Raw genomic sequence first — 16,883 nt, forward strand, 5'->3', positions numbered from 1 at the left:
AGAATTGTTTAAAATTCAACCAGAAGCCGCATTTTCCGTAATTCCGCCATTGTGACTAAATTTATTATGTTTTAAGTGGCAGTGGAAAAAAGTAATGCATCCATATAATTTCAGTCTTTTTAGCTGAGATCTGAATTTGAAATGGCGCTGGATATTTTCAAAAATCTGCCTACTCACTTAGTTGAACAGCAAATTGAGAATCTCCATTCTCATCCTTTTTTGCGTCACAATGAGAGGACACGCCCTCCGCCTTTTCCTATTGGTCGCTCAGACATCGCCTGATAAAAAGCGAGAAATGGAATCGGATGCCGGTTAGGTTACTCGAGGTCATTATTTGAAACAATCTATGAAATGGGACTCTTTTTCTAATCGTCATCTTGTGCGTGGTGTGGTAAGCGAGACGTTCCGCCGTCCCGTTTTTGATTCGTTCTATTGGGAATAGTCCAATACAAGTTGAAACGCGTTTAAATTTTATATGAAATGTTCAAGTTGATGTGGCGTAAACGGACAGATGTTTTGATTTTAAGGAAAAGCTGCGTTTGCTGTCACGAATTGGCGTCACAACGCGTGTTACAACCGTGATCACAGACTGACAAAACGCACGCACGAAAGCATTTTTGAGGCAGCTTATTCTTGTTGAGGTAATCACATAGTTTCAGGATATCCCTAGTGACTCTGTATTAACATATTGTAATTTATATTTGCAGATTATAAGTTATTGCTCTTTATTCGGCTCTAAAAGTTACGCCGCTTCCACCAAAATCAAAGAGAACGTATTAAACGTAACCTCTTTTATTTAATTTGGCTACTAGGTGTGCTGATTGACACAGATTACACCTTATTCATACCTAGCCCATAAACAAACGAAAACTACCCGCGGATTTATCGGACACGTGGCAAAGCCGGTCTACGAGACAAGCGGAGTATTATCAATTCATTGAACGAGACCACATAATTTATCGCATGGCGGACTACTGGATTCCCGGTCAAATTTTCCTTTGGAAATTATTGTTATTGGGTAAGTTGATTGACGTAACTAACGTTACTACTGTTTACCTACAATGGTTAAGAAACATTAACAGGCTGACAGGCGCATGATGCAGTGATACAAGCGGAAATTGGCGCTTGTTTATCCGTCATATATTGACCTAGCTCGATAGTCGTTCAATTTATTCGGTATAATATGTATTAACCTAGACGACATAATCGTATATCCGGATTATTTATAATTCAATAATTTTACCTTTCAGTACAAACAACGTTTGCAACTCACTCTAGAATTGAATCGCATGGAGTTGTATGTTACGGTGTCTATGGATGTTTCCGACCATTCCACACTGCTATTAACATGCCGCTCCCGTTTTCACCGGAACGTATCAACACTAAATTTTTTCTTCACACCCTACCGGATTCTACTATACAACAACCGATAAACGACACGCGTGCAGCAGTTGCAAATTCTAACTTCGATCATACCAAGAAAACCAAAATACTTGTTCACGGATTCGCTGTAAGAATTGTTAACTATATTCTTTTTAAAACTGATACTTTCAAACTTTTGACGATATATTAATAAATTACTTATTGCTTACAGCCTACAACTACCGATGTTGCCAAATGGGTAACGAAAATGACACAAACAATCGTGGCAAAAGATGGTGTTAATGTTATTGTCGTTGATTGGGTCGGAGGAGCCGCAGTTGCATACGATCAAGCAGTGGGCAATACACGACTCGTCGGCGCTCAAATTGCTAATTTGATTCGGACGATGATGGTTAGTTAGTACTATTATAGAAATTCCTAGTACTATACAAATATGTAATTTCTGTTTTCTAAATATTATTTAATTTTGTAGGCTGTTCACAATTACGATCCTAAAAACGTGCACATCATCGGATTCAGCTTAGGTGCCCATGTTGCGGGTTTTGCCGGCAAAGAGTTGATAAGACACGATCCCGACCATAAGATTGGACGAATTACAGGTACGCTGGTTTGGTATATGGTTTTCAATCATGGAAGCTGGTCATACATGTTATAATATTTATTCATTTGAATATTTGCAGGACTTGATCCAGCTAACCCTGGCTTCAACTTCGATTCGCCAGATGTACGCTTGGATAAAATAGACGCCCATTTCGTGGACGTTATACACACAGATATGAAAACGCTCCTCGTAGTAGGTGGGTCATATTTTACATTTGTTGTGCGTCTTTGTTTAGAATCTAAATATTTTTATGTTCTCCTTTGAATGTGAGATATAGTAGTACTAATTATATGAAAGTATTTTTGTCCGTTTTGACAACACAAATTGGAATTTCATTGTGGTGTATTATTACAGTGTCAAAAATGTCAAATCATTATCCATTGTTGGAAGAATGTTTTTGATAAACTTATCGTGTTAAGGAACATTGCATGGGGTATAAAAAACTTGCGTTATTGTTCTTTCGGTAATTGGATATTATAATACTTTTCGAACTTTGGACAATTTAATATATAGTATTATGTGAATTCCTATAGGTGACTTTGTAATTACAATTTAGCAGTTCTTATTATATGAATATCCTTTTTTCAGCTTCTGGTCTCAATCGCAACATCGGCCATGCTGATTATTATCCCAACGGGGGCGCGAGTCAGCCTGGATGTTCAACATGGAATTCAGATTCCTCTCTCGTATCAGGTATGGTATTTTCGAACTATTTATGTATTGAAATTGTAAGTGCAACGAGTTTATTGTAGGATTGTTGATATCGGCACCAGGTTATTTGTGCGACGACCGTACCGACTCGTACGTAATATGTTCGGTACTGTTCTAAATATATCAAAATGCCGTTTGATTTTATAATCGCGATGGGATATATATGGGATATCACGTCCCATGACACGTTCCAGGCGATCATACGACCATGTATCGTCCTTCGCGCGGAATCCTTTACGTCATTCAATGACATCAGATTACAGTGTTTCGTCGACCAATCGGAATCCAATTTCAGCCCCACCCATCGCTTTCAAGATCGTGATTTTAATAATGTGAAGTCGTCTTATTGACAAGGTCTAATTTACGAATTCCTCGTCGGTTACAAATAACCATTTGGGTTGCCATGAATTCACTTTAATTAAAAATGAAACTGTATCTCTTCGGATATTGCAAGCATAACGCATATACCAGTGTGATTAAATTTGCATACATTCGTGTTTATTCTAGTGTAAAGTTTTAATACACATAATAAAGTACACAATATTGCCAACGAACAATAGTAAACTTTGAAACTATGAGTCGCGTGATTAATGTTCATCCAGTGGTGTGATTTCTCGTACGATTTTTGAAAATTCCGGCCTCGTGAATCATAATTCAAATAGGTTTCCAATGTATACAAAACCACCACCCTCGTGATTTTTGTGTATATAATACTCAGCGGCCATTCACGTGTCTTTTATATTTGTGGTTTCATTGGTTTGGTTACCAAAACTCTTTTGATGACACTTAACAATCGCTGAAAATGATAGGAAGACACTTTCTCATAAATGACTATTGGAAGACAGCGATACTCCGATTTCCTTTAAATGTGGGTCAAAGATTACCCACTATCACTCAGGAGTTGTCAACCAATAGTCGGTCAGTCTTACGCTTCACCGTTGTGTATCATTGCAATGTTTAAAAGATAATTTGATGTTTGTCTTATCTTGAATGTGTTTTCGGAAGTCGTGTAATATATGACGTGAGTTTATTTTAATGCGTTATAATGCTTATCGCTCGCTAAGTAATTCACTACAATTCGGCACAGTTAGCAAATATTAGTATACTGTATACACAACAATATTCGTCCTTGAAGTAAAGATTCGATATACTTATAATAATTTGCCTCCGGGTGGTGGATGGTTCACCGAAACAAGTTTTCGATCATTTCTGTAAGGCTTCCTCGATAAACCAAGTGCTTAAAATTATAAATGTATTTAGGTTTAGGCCTTTGGCGTTTTCTACCATTGCCTTCCACAGGGTTACCTTGGTACACGCGATTTTATAAGCTCGCGCTCATGGTTACGCTTTAGCGATTATTGAATGGTGTACGCGAGGTCATTCTTACTATGGAATGTCGCCTTCGAGTGCCTTGTCATCGACAGTTGGTTGAGCTATAATATTTTACGGTCCCGGTAATTTTCCAACTCTACTATTTACACAAATTCTCGTGACCTTAGAGCGTTCTTTATTTGGTTTGTGAGCGAAACGCTCCACCCGTAAGTTGGGATATCAAGCGTGTCTGGTAAAATTCCTGGGATAATCAACCAAGCATACTGAATGTACAGCAGTAACAGACTAACAGCGGAAAAGTATTTTTGACTTTTCTTTGAAATCGGTGAATAACGCTAATGGCGCCGAGAGTTCGCTTTGATCAATGGTTCATACAATACTGAGTATTGGTAAACGCATCCGATTAAGTCGTGTACGATTGTAACCTCAGTCGAGTAACCCAACATGTAGGATGAATTGGCGCGCGGAACCGGCGGCAGTCATTATTTGAACATAAATAACGAGCCAATAAGATTAAATAACGGCCGCCATTTTGTTTTTGCGGTTGGCTTTTCTAGTGGTTTTGTACACTCGGTTTAACACTTCACTATGGTGGCCCATCGTTGTCACGCGTAAAATTGAAAATAAAAATAAAAAATAAAATAAAAAACCGATAATAAAAATTTTTTTGTAAAAAAACATAAAAATAATTAAAAAAAAAATGAAAAAAAAAAATTAAAATTAAAAAAAAATAAATAAATAAAAACGAAAAAAAAAAAAAAATTAAAAAAAAAAAAATTAAAAAAAAAAAATTGAATAAAAAGAAAATAAAAAGGTTGACAACGATGGTCCACCTCGTGGCCCATCGTTGTCACGCGTTTTTATTTTTAGAAAATTTGCTTCTGCTTGGGACCAACGTTGTCAGGCATAATCCTACGCGCACAAATGTGTTCCCTGGGTTTCAAACTCACTACTGATTTTCTTGAGCAATATTCAATATGAAAATGTTCTATAAATTCTCCATGCTACAAGTTCAACAAGAAGTAATATATTTATAATAATGATAAGAGAATATAGAATTGAATACGAAAATTCGGAAAATTTGTTTTTACGTGTATAAAGGAAATTTAATTGGAGAATGCTGCTTAACTACTCAGTTGTCTGGACACTCGCGATGCCGGTACCGTACCGTCTTACCAAATACCGGTAGTCGGTTATAGTCGCTTTGCGTCTGACCGTACCGGTAGCCATACAATCACTCATCATCTCCCATTCTTTCACGAGTGATTGCATGGGTACCGGTACGGTCAGACGATACCGTACCGGCATCGCACGAGTGTCTGAGCAGTTAAGCAGCATTTTCCAATTAAATTACCTTCTACACGTAAAAACAAATTTTCGTATCCAATTCTATATTCTCTTATCCTTATTATAAATATATTGCTTGTGGTTGAACTTGTAGCATGGAGAATTTGTAGAACATTTTCATGTTGAATTTATTGGATATTGGTCATGAAAATCAGTAGTGAGTTAGAAACCCAGGAAACACATTTGTGCGTGTAGGATTAAGTCTGACAACGTTGGTCCCAAGCAGCAACAAATTTTCTAAAAATAAAAACGCGTGACAACGATGGGCCACGAGGCGGACCATCGTTGTCAACCTTTTTATTTTCTTTTTATCCAATTTTTTTTTCAAATTTTTTTTTTTTTTTTAATTTTTTTTTTTAATTTTTTTTTTTTTTTTAATTTTTTTGTTTGTTTTATTTTTCAATTTTTTTTTTTTAATTTAAATTTTTTTTTAATTTTTTTTTTTCAATTATTTTCATGTTTTTTCACAACTATTTTTTTATTTTCGCTTTTTCATTTTATTTTTTCATTTTTTTTTTAAATTTTACACGTGACAACGATGGGCCACCATACTTCACCTAGTACACTTAATTACATGGTTAACAAAACTAGCTTCTGTTAATTTTTAAAGAACTCGAAAGACATTTGCCAATGTATTACGTTTGTTATGTAGGAGTGTTGATTTCATAGCGGTCGTGTCAATTAGGTTCGTTGCAGCATGCGTTGTGTCTACTGTCTACAAAATGCACAACCGTATAGCCACAAAAAATCACATTACTATCATGACATATTTTCATGATAACAGCGTGCGTTCTACATGGTGTTTTGATGTTTATGCTTACGGAAAAGCTAATCTAGATTAAAACGCCGGTAAAATGAGACGGTTCTCGGTATTTTATTTATTGCTAACTTAAGGTCATTGTTGTTTGAAATCGCTGCTTTATATCAAAATATACCCGCTTGTCATCGCGTTTCGTTGTCAATTAAGACACTTTTACAGATATCTTTTGTGGCCGGAAAATGAACTTCTCGCATGTCTATATGCGGCATTGTTTTAAAATATACCTTTAATATTGTCATTAACATATGGGCCCTTTGGGACTTTTGCAGTCGTTTTCTGGAATGTCTCCATAATACATAATTTATTTGCGGTGTGAACGTGCCGTTCCTGTCGGAAACAATGTGAATTTATCCCACTCATAAATATTATCGCAAGTCAAAAAAATATCCAGGAACAAACAGCGGAATGTTTGGCATACCATTCGACGATTACCGACCATTGAGCTTTTCGTATCATAGCAACGATCGTTCGGGACACGTTTGGGGTTATAATCGGTCAAGTAATACTACTATGGTACGATTGTATCATGCCATTAGGATAAAAACGCCTGTAGTACAAAATTACGTGACGCATTTTCTCACGTATAAAGCCATGAGGCAGGAAAACGGAAACCTTCGAAGTTCCGTATCTTGACATGTATCTCAAATATCGTGATTTCGAATCCTGATTAAGCATCTCATTTTGTATCTTATTTTTTGTACTTCACTTATATTTCGTTACGTAATGATCGAAATTCAACTGAATACTCTATTGCCTTTTCTTGTATATCGAGGTATTTTATATGCTGATTATATATTTTTCGTTTTCAGCCGTCACAGACATGACTGTGTGTGATCACATCCGAGCTCCGAAACTCTTCATGGAGACCATCAACGCAACCGACGAATGTGATTTCGCCGCTTACAGATGTCCAAGCTATCAACAATTCAAGGTTAGATAAAAGTTTTATGATTGTTTATATTCTAGGGAGTTTTGGGGAGTTCCAATATACGATTAAGCTGCAGTATATCCGCTCTTGCACCTGTTTGATCACAAGTTTGTTATCTGTTTGCCTACGAATTCGTGGAATAAGGCAAGTTTTGTTCTTTTTTCAGGAGGGACGATGCGTGCGATGCCGAAGCAGAAAAACTAAAAAAGGCGGCAAAAATCGATGCAACAAAATGGGTTACTGGGCTGAACCACCTACTGTAAAGAAACAAGTGAAATACTACCTCGATACCAGCGACGCCGCTCCTTATTGTGGTAAGTTTTTTTTATTGCTTTACTCTCTCAAATCGAAACGAATCCTCAAATTGTGTGTGAATGGTTGTTTTACTCGCTCTTATAAGCAAGCTTAGTAGTAAAATACCTTTTTTGTCTGTTCAGCAAAACATTACCAAGTGATGTTGCATTGGCGTAAAGGGCCTGGCAGTACTAAAGCCGGATTCAGAGGCTCCATTTATGTGACATTGCATGGCGATAAAGGCAGTACAAAGGAATTCGCACTCAACGAGTAAGTGGGCCTAACTCATAATTAGCGTTTGTTAATTGTATATTGTATTTTCGATACTCATCAATTTTATAATTGGATTACATTTTCTCCTCGACTGTGACCCAATGTAACCTGCGTGTAAAATGGCGTGATGAAAATTTTGTGTTAAATTTGTTGACCTTGACAATGTCTCGTTATCTGAAATATTTGTGTATTCAATATTTAAAGTATATTAAGTTGTGGTATTCAGTCATTAACCTCGTCTGACCTCGGTTTGTTTATTTTTCATCTACAGTGGCGTGACTTTCAACATTGTTCCCGGAAAAGCGTCCAGGTTTTTGGTTAGCCACTCATGCAGCGAAGATATCGGCCACGTCGATCGCGTCACTTTTCGATGGGAAAGACCAACATGTTGGACTTATTTCTTTTGTTCGACCGAAAACGTCTATTTGAAGAGGGTTAAAATCATCGATGCAATGGCACAAAAGAGGTAAGATTGATAAAATTTAGTTTAAGTGAAAATTTAAAAATTATCTCGTTTTTTAAACTGCAATATAATCGTTGTGGATGTTGCATTTTGTCAAATTCACTTTTTTATAATAATAAATAATAATAAATTTTCTTTTTGTTTCAGGCACATATTTTTACCTCTGGAAATGGATAAAAACGGCGACGGACGCAAAGACATAATCGAAATTCAGCCTGGTGCAACTCAAGAACTTTTCCGAAAATCGTACATCAGATCGCGGCATCCGGAAAGCATGAATTCGCAAGCAAAAACAAAAGCACCCAGACTTCCCACGGTGGTACCGCCCGTGATTTCACCGGGACACAAGAATAATGCACACAGTGCTAATAAAGGACGATTATTAAGCAAAGTTGCCGATCACAGAAGGCAGCATATGAAAGAAGAAAAAGACAATATTAATAATGATAATCAAATCCAATCGGAACTTTTAAATAATTCTCATGACACGTGATCGTTTTCAACGTGAAATATATCAAATTTGTTACAAAGTTGGGGACGCCAGCCATGTCAATATTTGATACCTAGCCCCTCGTATAGCAAATTTGGTGACAGTATATAAGAACACGCAACATCTGTATATTGTCACTTATTACTTTTTTAGGGAATCTTTCATTTTTTCAACACCGCTTCAGGCGCATAATCGGTAGTTTGGGTACGGTGCTCACGGTGTTAGATAGTATTTATTTATTTAAAAATAAATTATTACTGTTGCATTTGAAATATTTATTCTATATAAATAAAATTTGTCCCATTGAATTTGTGAATAGTTCCCATTCTGTATTTTCTGTGCTATTTATTTATTTATTAAAATTTTTGTTTTTTGGCCCTTACTATTAAATTTTCATTTTCAAAATCATTTTTTTCTTCTATTTATTTATTTATTGGTCAGCCAAGCTCGCAAAGAATGTCATCTGTACCAACTGGCGATCGATCTTTACGATACAATATTTTTTAAATAAGGGAATCGTCGATTGTAGAACTTGAACGAACTTGGTCACTGTGAATTCGACTTGCTTCATTTCATTTTTTTCTTGCGCAAATTTATAGGAAAATTGTAGGAATTAAATATTAACGTTATTGCTCCGATTATAGATTATATCAATTTTTTCCATGCTGTATAAGTAATCAGCACAATATTATATAATAGTTGTGGTAATATATTTTTCACACACATCCTAGTTCAATTTGACTTTTGATTTATCGTAGTTGCCTCTACGTCCGATTTTCTGATGTGATTTTTTTTAATAAAAATTTTCTTTTAATAAGCTGCGTGATGAACTTTGTCTCGAGATAGAATGTTGACTTTACGTAGGCCGGCTTTTCTTTACAAAGAAAATCTTCTCGTACTCGTCGTCCGTCCCCACCCTATGTGAACCCTTCATTGTTCAGATCAAAGCGATTGTTTGCGCTGCCTTTGAGGCCAAAAATATTTTGTAACCTTAGTACTTATAGTATTGTGATAAGTCCACACGTGCCGATTTAGGGATGTTATGGCGCAGCAGGGAACAATTTTGTTTCCGAAAATAGATAATGGGGACAAATGATCCGATTCAGACTTCGTACCATAGGTGTTGGGTGGGTGGTGGGCAGGAACCGTGCTCTCATAGTTGAGGCTATATTCAAGACGGTTCATTACAGGTCATTTTTTGGAAATCAGCTAACGTCTCTCCGATAGGTTGAGGATGAAACGACAGCTTGGCTGCCTCTCCCTAGCCCCTAATACATTGCCTAGCCTCTAATAACGGCATTGGAGAAATATATAAGGAATTCCACTAATTAGAACAACGCGAATATTCAAGTTCACTATGTATTTCGGCTCCAAATTTAATAAATCCACTATTCTATGCATATGGACGTGTTTTCCCTTTTTTATCTTATGTATTCAGAAACTTCTTTCACAAACTAGGTGTATTGCTTTTCAAATCGTGTTTTAAATTTGGGAAGTAATATCCACATATGGTGTAAGATTAGAACAATGTCTCGCTATAATTAGATCAGTAATCTGCATGAAAATATGAAGAGGCGAAACATTCCTATCGTCGTGAATTCAAAGCCGTGGGGATTTGTAGATCTTGTCACCTTTTGCTGGACTATTCCGTACTACCAATAAAAGTCCCATGTTTTTGTTGTAGAATTGTACAGATCTCTTTCCTTTGTTGTTTTAGATTGTTTAGCTTAGTTAGAACAATAAAAATATGAAGTGTTTTTTTTTCGAAATAAAAACCTGTTATACCCGATATTTCATTTAAGTCATAGCGTATTTACATAGAAGTGGAGGAATAATTCTATGCCATAAAATTTACTGCTCTATCAACAGATTTTAACAAGTTAGTTATCAAAATTTGACATTTAAAATGTTTTAAAGCCGAAGGTCATGTCTAGAAATCAATTTTCTGTAAATTTACGGAATGTGAGAAGATTTATTGAATTTACTTTTCACTGAAATTTGCCAAATATCACTTGGACGTTTTAATAATGCTAATCTTCCTACACGACTAAATACACGGTGATATAATATTTGTATCTTCTAAAAAATGAGCCTTTAATTGAGCAATTAATTTTTTTTTTCAATTAAAACAGTCCGATCTTTGAATTTACTAAAAGTGTTAACGTTAGGTCGTACATATATATCTACTTTTGTCATAAAAAAACTAGTTGCCGTTTGCAGCATCTATGCCTTAGACTTAGAAATATCACTCGACAATACAAGGGTGGCGTAATATCTTCGTATTCTTGTAAAAACGTTGATTTTCTCCAGCGAGAATCCACCACTTCCCACAATTATAAGGATATATTCTCCGTGAAACAATATTGACACCTAACGGCAAGCAAACTTGTGAGAATCCCGATCCAACGTTACCAGTTCATCATTTTCTGTGCTTTTTCTCAATAGATTTATATTCCTATGTAAAATACTCACTTTGATTTCGATTAGAAAATGAGATTGAGTTTTCATATTCAGCCTGTCCAGAAGTAAGGCCGACCAAATGGCTCAGATTAATTATGAGGCAAACCGCGGGGTAGTCAGCTAATAATTGTTCCAGATTCTTGAACTTCAAGAGTAGATGAAGCTGTACCAGACTGGAAATTACGATAAAGTCGTAAATCACCATGTGACAGCGAGGAGTCGCCCAGCAATTCTTTCGCACATAACAATCATATTTTCAACCTTTACCACGTGGCGTCTAATGTTGATTCCTATGTTTTCTCAAGTGAACAGCAACAGTTGCGGTCTCAATCATCATTTCTCTCCGTTAGGAGCTTATATTGGACGGGTTTGATTTCAGTACAGCTATACATGTGCTTACCAAATACGTTCCGGTGTAGTGGGGACAGTCCCGGTTTTAGCATGTTTTTTTGTCGTCCCAGACTTGAATTTCACGGTTTTGCAGTATGACAGTCATGAATAAATTTTTTTTTTTTTTGTTTAATACTACTACGAAATTTGTTTTTTTAACGAAGGCAGCCGATTTACCACTGATTTGCGTCCCACTTCACTAGATCAGATAAAAAAAAATTGTTATGTCATAGTTATTATATAAAGTAAAAGAAATATACGTTAATTTAACTCCCCAAAATGCTGGAAACAAGGTGTTTTTCAATGAGTTGTACGATTTCCATTATTTGAAGCAAAGATCAATACAGTAGAGCAGGGTGGTCCAAGGTTGTCGGCTTCGCGGGCCACAAAATTATTTTTGCATCGTTCGCGGGCCACAATAGGGCCAAGAATAGGTAAACAGTGCAATACAAAACAAACACTTTTATTGTGCAAACACATAGTTATCAGCCATAGCCATCCCAGAATAATATAATCCGCATTCGATTTTTAGTTTTCTATGATGCCTATATTGTTAGCACATATTCCCGACCAAAAAAATAGAAAGCCAGATAATAATTTAGACTGCCAAGCACATCATTCAACTTCGCTAGTTGCCTCAGCTAGCCATAACACTAGTCAATTCAGTGACATTATTGATGTAACAATATGTCAAAAGATTTTTCTGATTCTTTTTATTACGAAACAACACGAAATGCGATTTTTTGATTACCTTCCGAATGTGACGCGGGCCACAGATAATGCAGATATGCAGTAGAGGATATTTTAATAGGATTTACAGCTAATTTTGATGCCCGTAATCTACCCACAATGGTATGGAAAATTTTTAAACTATTACTCAGTCCCTGCAATCGAACCAAGGTTGGCATGACCAATTCGCGCCGTCCCGTTTTTTGCTTCAGTAATATGGTAATCCTAGCTATACATGATGTGTATACATATGTATTTTTAATCAAGTGCAAGGTTTCAAGTAGGCGTAGTAATTAGTATTACTGCAAACAATTTTGCTTTTACATGTTGCATTGATTAGAAGAACGTGCAAACATACCTTGGAAGACTTCATCTTCAAAAAATGATCACCAATAGACCTTATTCATTAAAAACCCATCCTACGCGCAAAAAGAAAAGTGATGTAAACAAAACGATTTTAACATTAGCTCTTATCAGTAAATGTGATCCCCAGAGCAGAAATTTGCATTTTTTGTAATTTTTTGAATATCTTTCATTGTATACGTGAGCAGTTTTGAGGAAAGAATATTTTTAAAATCTTTTTTAATATTTTTAGCATGATAAACATGGTCAAGATTTTTGATAATCGTTCACTGAAATTTTGATGAGCGCGGTGTTTTCGATGACGTCATTCTCACTATACCATGAAATTCTGCCAACGCGCCGTTCTCTGTGGGATATGCGCTCCAACTGCTTGTGATAACAGAATACTGGAGTACCGCTACCAGGACCACAACTGGCGTTCAAAGTAAGACCTATTTTAGTTTTTATTGGATATGTTTCAGCCTGCCTAGCTGATTGGTAAACCCAGCCCTGGTGATGGTCCCTACAGCAAATTTCTGACCCTAATCACTCAGCAGATTGAAATAAATGGTTTTCAGCATTTATTAGCAAAAATAGATATTTTAATTAAACATATAGTTCAACTTAAAGCCTGTAAAATGATATTATAAATATATGTTCCATTATTACTGCATTGTGAGAAGGCTTTCCGCACTATCAAGTCTATAAGATTCTAGCGTCTTCCAATGTCTTAGTTGGAAACTTCAGTCTTCATTTCTCATATTCTTTGTTTTTTTTCATTAATGCCATTAGCATTTGAAGCTTGACTGATTCCAATGTACCTTTTCTATTGTTGTTTAATGGAATAAAAAATTTCAAATTTTTTTCTCACTTCAATCATCACATGTTTGAATACCCGAGCTGACTTCTACTGATTTAGTATTATTATACAATTTTTTTTTATATAAATTAACTGCTGTACTTGCTAAGTGTCCACTAAGTGTAAATATACAAAAAAAGCAGTGGTTTAATAATGGACTACGATTTTTTACCGAATCCAAAAATATTCCAGTCAACCCTTCCTCCAAGGAGTAGCGTTTTTTGTTGAATTGTTCAAACATCTTAATTACCTGTGAATCTTGATAGCGAACGTCGGGGGCAGGGGGGAGCTGACTGTGATGGTCGTATCGCTCCCCAGTCTATACCGAATACCTGTGTGTATAGTACAGCGTTTCCCAAACTTTTTCGTCCACGGAACACTTGCACTTTTTATCTCGCCTCGCGGAACACTAAAAGTTGAAAGGATAAAATTGATAAAGAAAAACGGCGTAATGTAACCGCTACTCAATCTAGTGGCGAGTTGCCAAATGCGCCGCGAGAACTAACAGAATTGTGTTAAACATACCTAGAAAATGACTGAATATTTTGCATATTGATTCATATGAATGTTTTATTGTTGATTAATTTAAATACTGTGTATATAAATCAATTCATTCATTTTACCATTCTATGTCGTTTACTTTCCATTACATAGTGTTTGCCTAATGGAGATAGAAGTACTTGCTGCAGTTTATTTATCTATTGAATAGAGTTTGGCCAAATAAGAAATTATTTTGAAGTAAAACCAGTCAAAGATGAAGGAAGAATAGCGACGGTTATCAAAAATTCCACTACCCCACCCTAATTGGTCCACTTTAGGCCGACGGTGACGCAATATCGCCGGTTAGTTGGGCGGCAACTCCACGTTCCATAGATTGCCATGGCGACCATTTTAGACGTATTTTTGATTCTCTTTTCACGGAACACTTCGAAGACGCTCGCGGAACACTAGTGTTCCGCGGAACACAGTTTGGGAAACGCTGGTTTAGTATATAATTTTTATTGATTCAATGCTTGTATTCTGGTTGACGAAATAAATCTCTCTCTCGTATTCCGTCATGTTTTTTAACCTAGTTATGAGACCGGTATTGTACCGTTATAGGTTGGAGATATTCATATTTTTTGTATTCCGATCCTGCCTATTGGCAGGCTGGCCAACATTTTTGTTCGTAGGCCTATTTACTAAAGAATTTAGTTTTCACCTCTTGCAGCCTTGGTACGGTACCGGTAGTTTAAATAACACGTCAGCATGCCTTCAGTAAATGATTGCTAGCTGTACAGGTATAAATGCGTAAGACCAGTAAACAAACGTGATAGAAATGGTATGGGTTATAGATTGTCAGTGTTAAACGCTTCCAGTACCGGTATCGTACCCAAAGCGAAATTAGCGCCGCATCAAGTCCATGCTTCCGAAAACAAATACCTGGCTAACTAATCCCATACCCGACCTGGTAACCGAACGAAAGGCCGTGGTTCGCTATATGATTAAGCCGTCTTATCGGCTTTCCTCTCCCCCGGAATAAATATGTAAATCCTATCCTATTTGCAGCGCATATCCCACAGAGCACGGCGCGTTGGCAGAATCTCATGATACAGCGAGAATGACGTCATCGGAAACACCGCGCTCATTAAAATTTTAATGAACGATTATCAAAAATCTTGACCATGTTTATCATGATAAAAATATCAAAAAAGATGTAAAAAATATTCTATCCTCAAAACTGCCCACGTCTACAATGAAAGATATCTAGAAAATTACAAAAAATGCAAATTTCTGCTCTGGTGATCACATTCCCTGATAAGAGCTAATGTTAAAATTGTTTTGTTTACATCACTTTTCTTTTGCGCGTAGGATGGGTTTTTATTGAATGAGGTCTGCGATTTTTTAGAATGCCAACTTTTACTCACAACACCACACAGTGGCCATTCTTTGTTACCACTTATGTCACGTGACCACGACTTTTACATAGAGTCATTAATTCTTCTCACTTTCCCAAATTGTTTCTAGTTTCGGGAAGTGACTGGAAGATTCGGGTCGGTACCGGTAAGTCTGTAAGTAGGGTATCCGTGTATAAGCTACAGCTTTAACACCGTGTATTCATTCACCTAGTTACAAATCATATAGGTTTGTGTTTCATAGGCGGTACCGGTACCGTACGTTACCATATATCATGTTACATGTATTATTGGGTTTATTTAGGGATAGGCTAATTTAGAATTTTGCTAGGTTACCCTCACCGTATTTCTGCTTTCCGCTTCGCTACCCTGGTACCGTACACTATCGGTACTTTGTTTTATTTCACAATTCCAGGGTTTTAATGATTAAAATAGCCTATATCATTCATTGATATACCGGTACCGTACTGCCATAGCTGTTGATGAATATAGAAAATAGGAAAACAGATCAGTGTTTTACGTGGTGCGATAAAAACAAAACTCTATGGATTTAAGTGTATTTTCTGTGAATAAATATAAATCAATCCTTCATTCATTATTACTGTATAATTATTATAATTAACGAAAGTGGAGCTGAACCTAAAAATTCCAACGCAAACACGATAAGACTATTCCAATATTCTATTGATTCTCTTCTATCTGTCTATTGCAATATCGCATAATGCTTCGTTGACAAAAGTACTTCAGCACTCGAGTTTCTGAGTTTGGCTGGGCCAAAACGTCTGGTCTGAAAGTCTATGTATTTAAACATCTAGATACCACTCCAATCTAACTACTTTTCCACAAAATCTCTACAAAATTTGCTCAAAAACTAAGAAATTTCGGTATAAAAGCATAGTCAAGTCCAGGATTTTCCTGTAAGACTGTAAGAAGTTGTGAAAAATTAAGTAAATAGAGATATACTGGCAATGAAGCAATAATATAAATAATATGAAATATATCATTTAACGATCTTTGGAGTTTCAGTTCGCGAGGAGGTCTTTTGAGTTCTGATTTGTGCTTTTAATTACTGAATTATACTACAGTACTATATTATTGACAGTATCCCTTCCACATCAGATTTTACACTGATATTGTTATGTTCAATATTTTATTTATTCATTGTTACATTGTTATTCTGCTCTGTTTCTAAGTCACAGATTCACTAAGAATTTGTTATTGACACTTAATGTTCAACAAAAGATAACTTCTATGAGCCGAGTGTAAAGAGAAAATTCAGTAGTAGGCCTATAGAAATAACAAAATCTGAAGTCCCATTATACAGTAGGGCACAGTTCTCAAATTCCAAGATGTCCTGACATTTGGTTCAATAAAACCAAATACTCAATTTATCTCTGAAATGAATGTGTCTGGCACAACGGCAGATGCGCCACATTGTGCCATGCTTGTTTTGGTCATGATTCAAATCAATCATGACGTGTGGCGGCCTGCTATAACTCTTGAATGATACTGTAGAATCCAAAGGGCTCGTTTTTACATTGCGTTTCCTTTTAGTTTAATATGCAG

General features: G+C 36.1%; 1 protein-coding gene across 1 annotated transcript; it reads left to right on the forward strand.

The window, feature by feature from the left end:
* Positions 1-689: 689 nt before the first annotated feature.
* LOC120337837 (pancreatic lipase-related protein 2-like) lies at positions 690-9,459 on the forward strand. The gene is made up of 11 exons (XM_039405731.2): positions 690-1,018; positions 1,251-1,510; positions 1,595-1,774; positions 1,856-1,982; positions 2,064-2,180; positions 2,573-2,677; positions 7,004-7,125; positions 7,289-7,436; positions 7,560-7,686; positions 7,961-8,155; positions 8,300-9,459. The coding sequence occupies exons 1-11, from the start codon at positions 964-966 to the stop codon at positions 8,643-8,645; spliced, it is 1,782 nt and encodes a 593-aa protein (XP_039261665.2). The 5' UTR covers positions 690-963; the 3' UTR covers positions 8,646-9,459.
* The last annotated feature ends 7,424 nt before the right edge of the window (positions 9,460-16,883 follow it).

The sequence above is a fragment of the Styela clava genome, chromosome 10 (assembly GCF_964204865.1).
Source record: "Styela clava chromosome 10, kaStyClav1.hap1.2, whole genome shotgun sequence".
Taxonomy (NCBI): Eukaryota; Metazoa; Chordata; class Ascidiacea; order Stolidobranchia; family Styelidae; genus Styela; species Styela clava.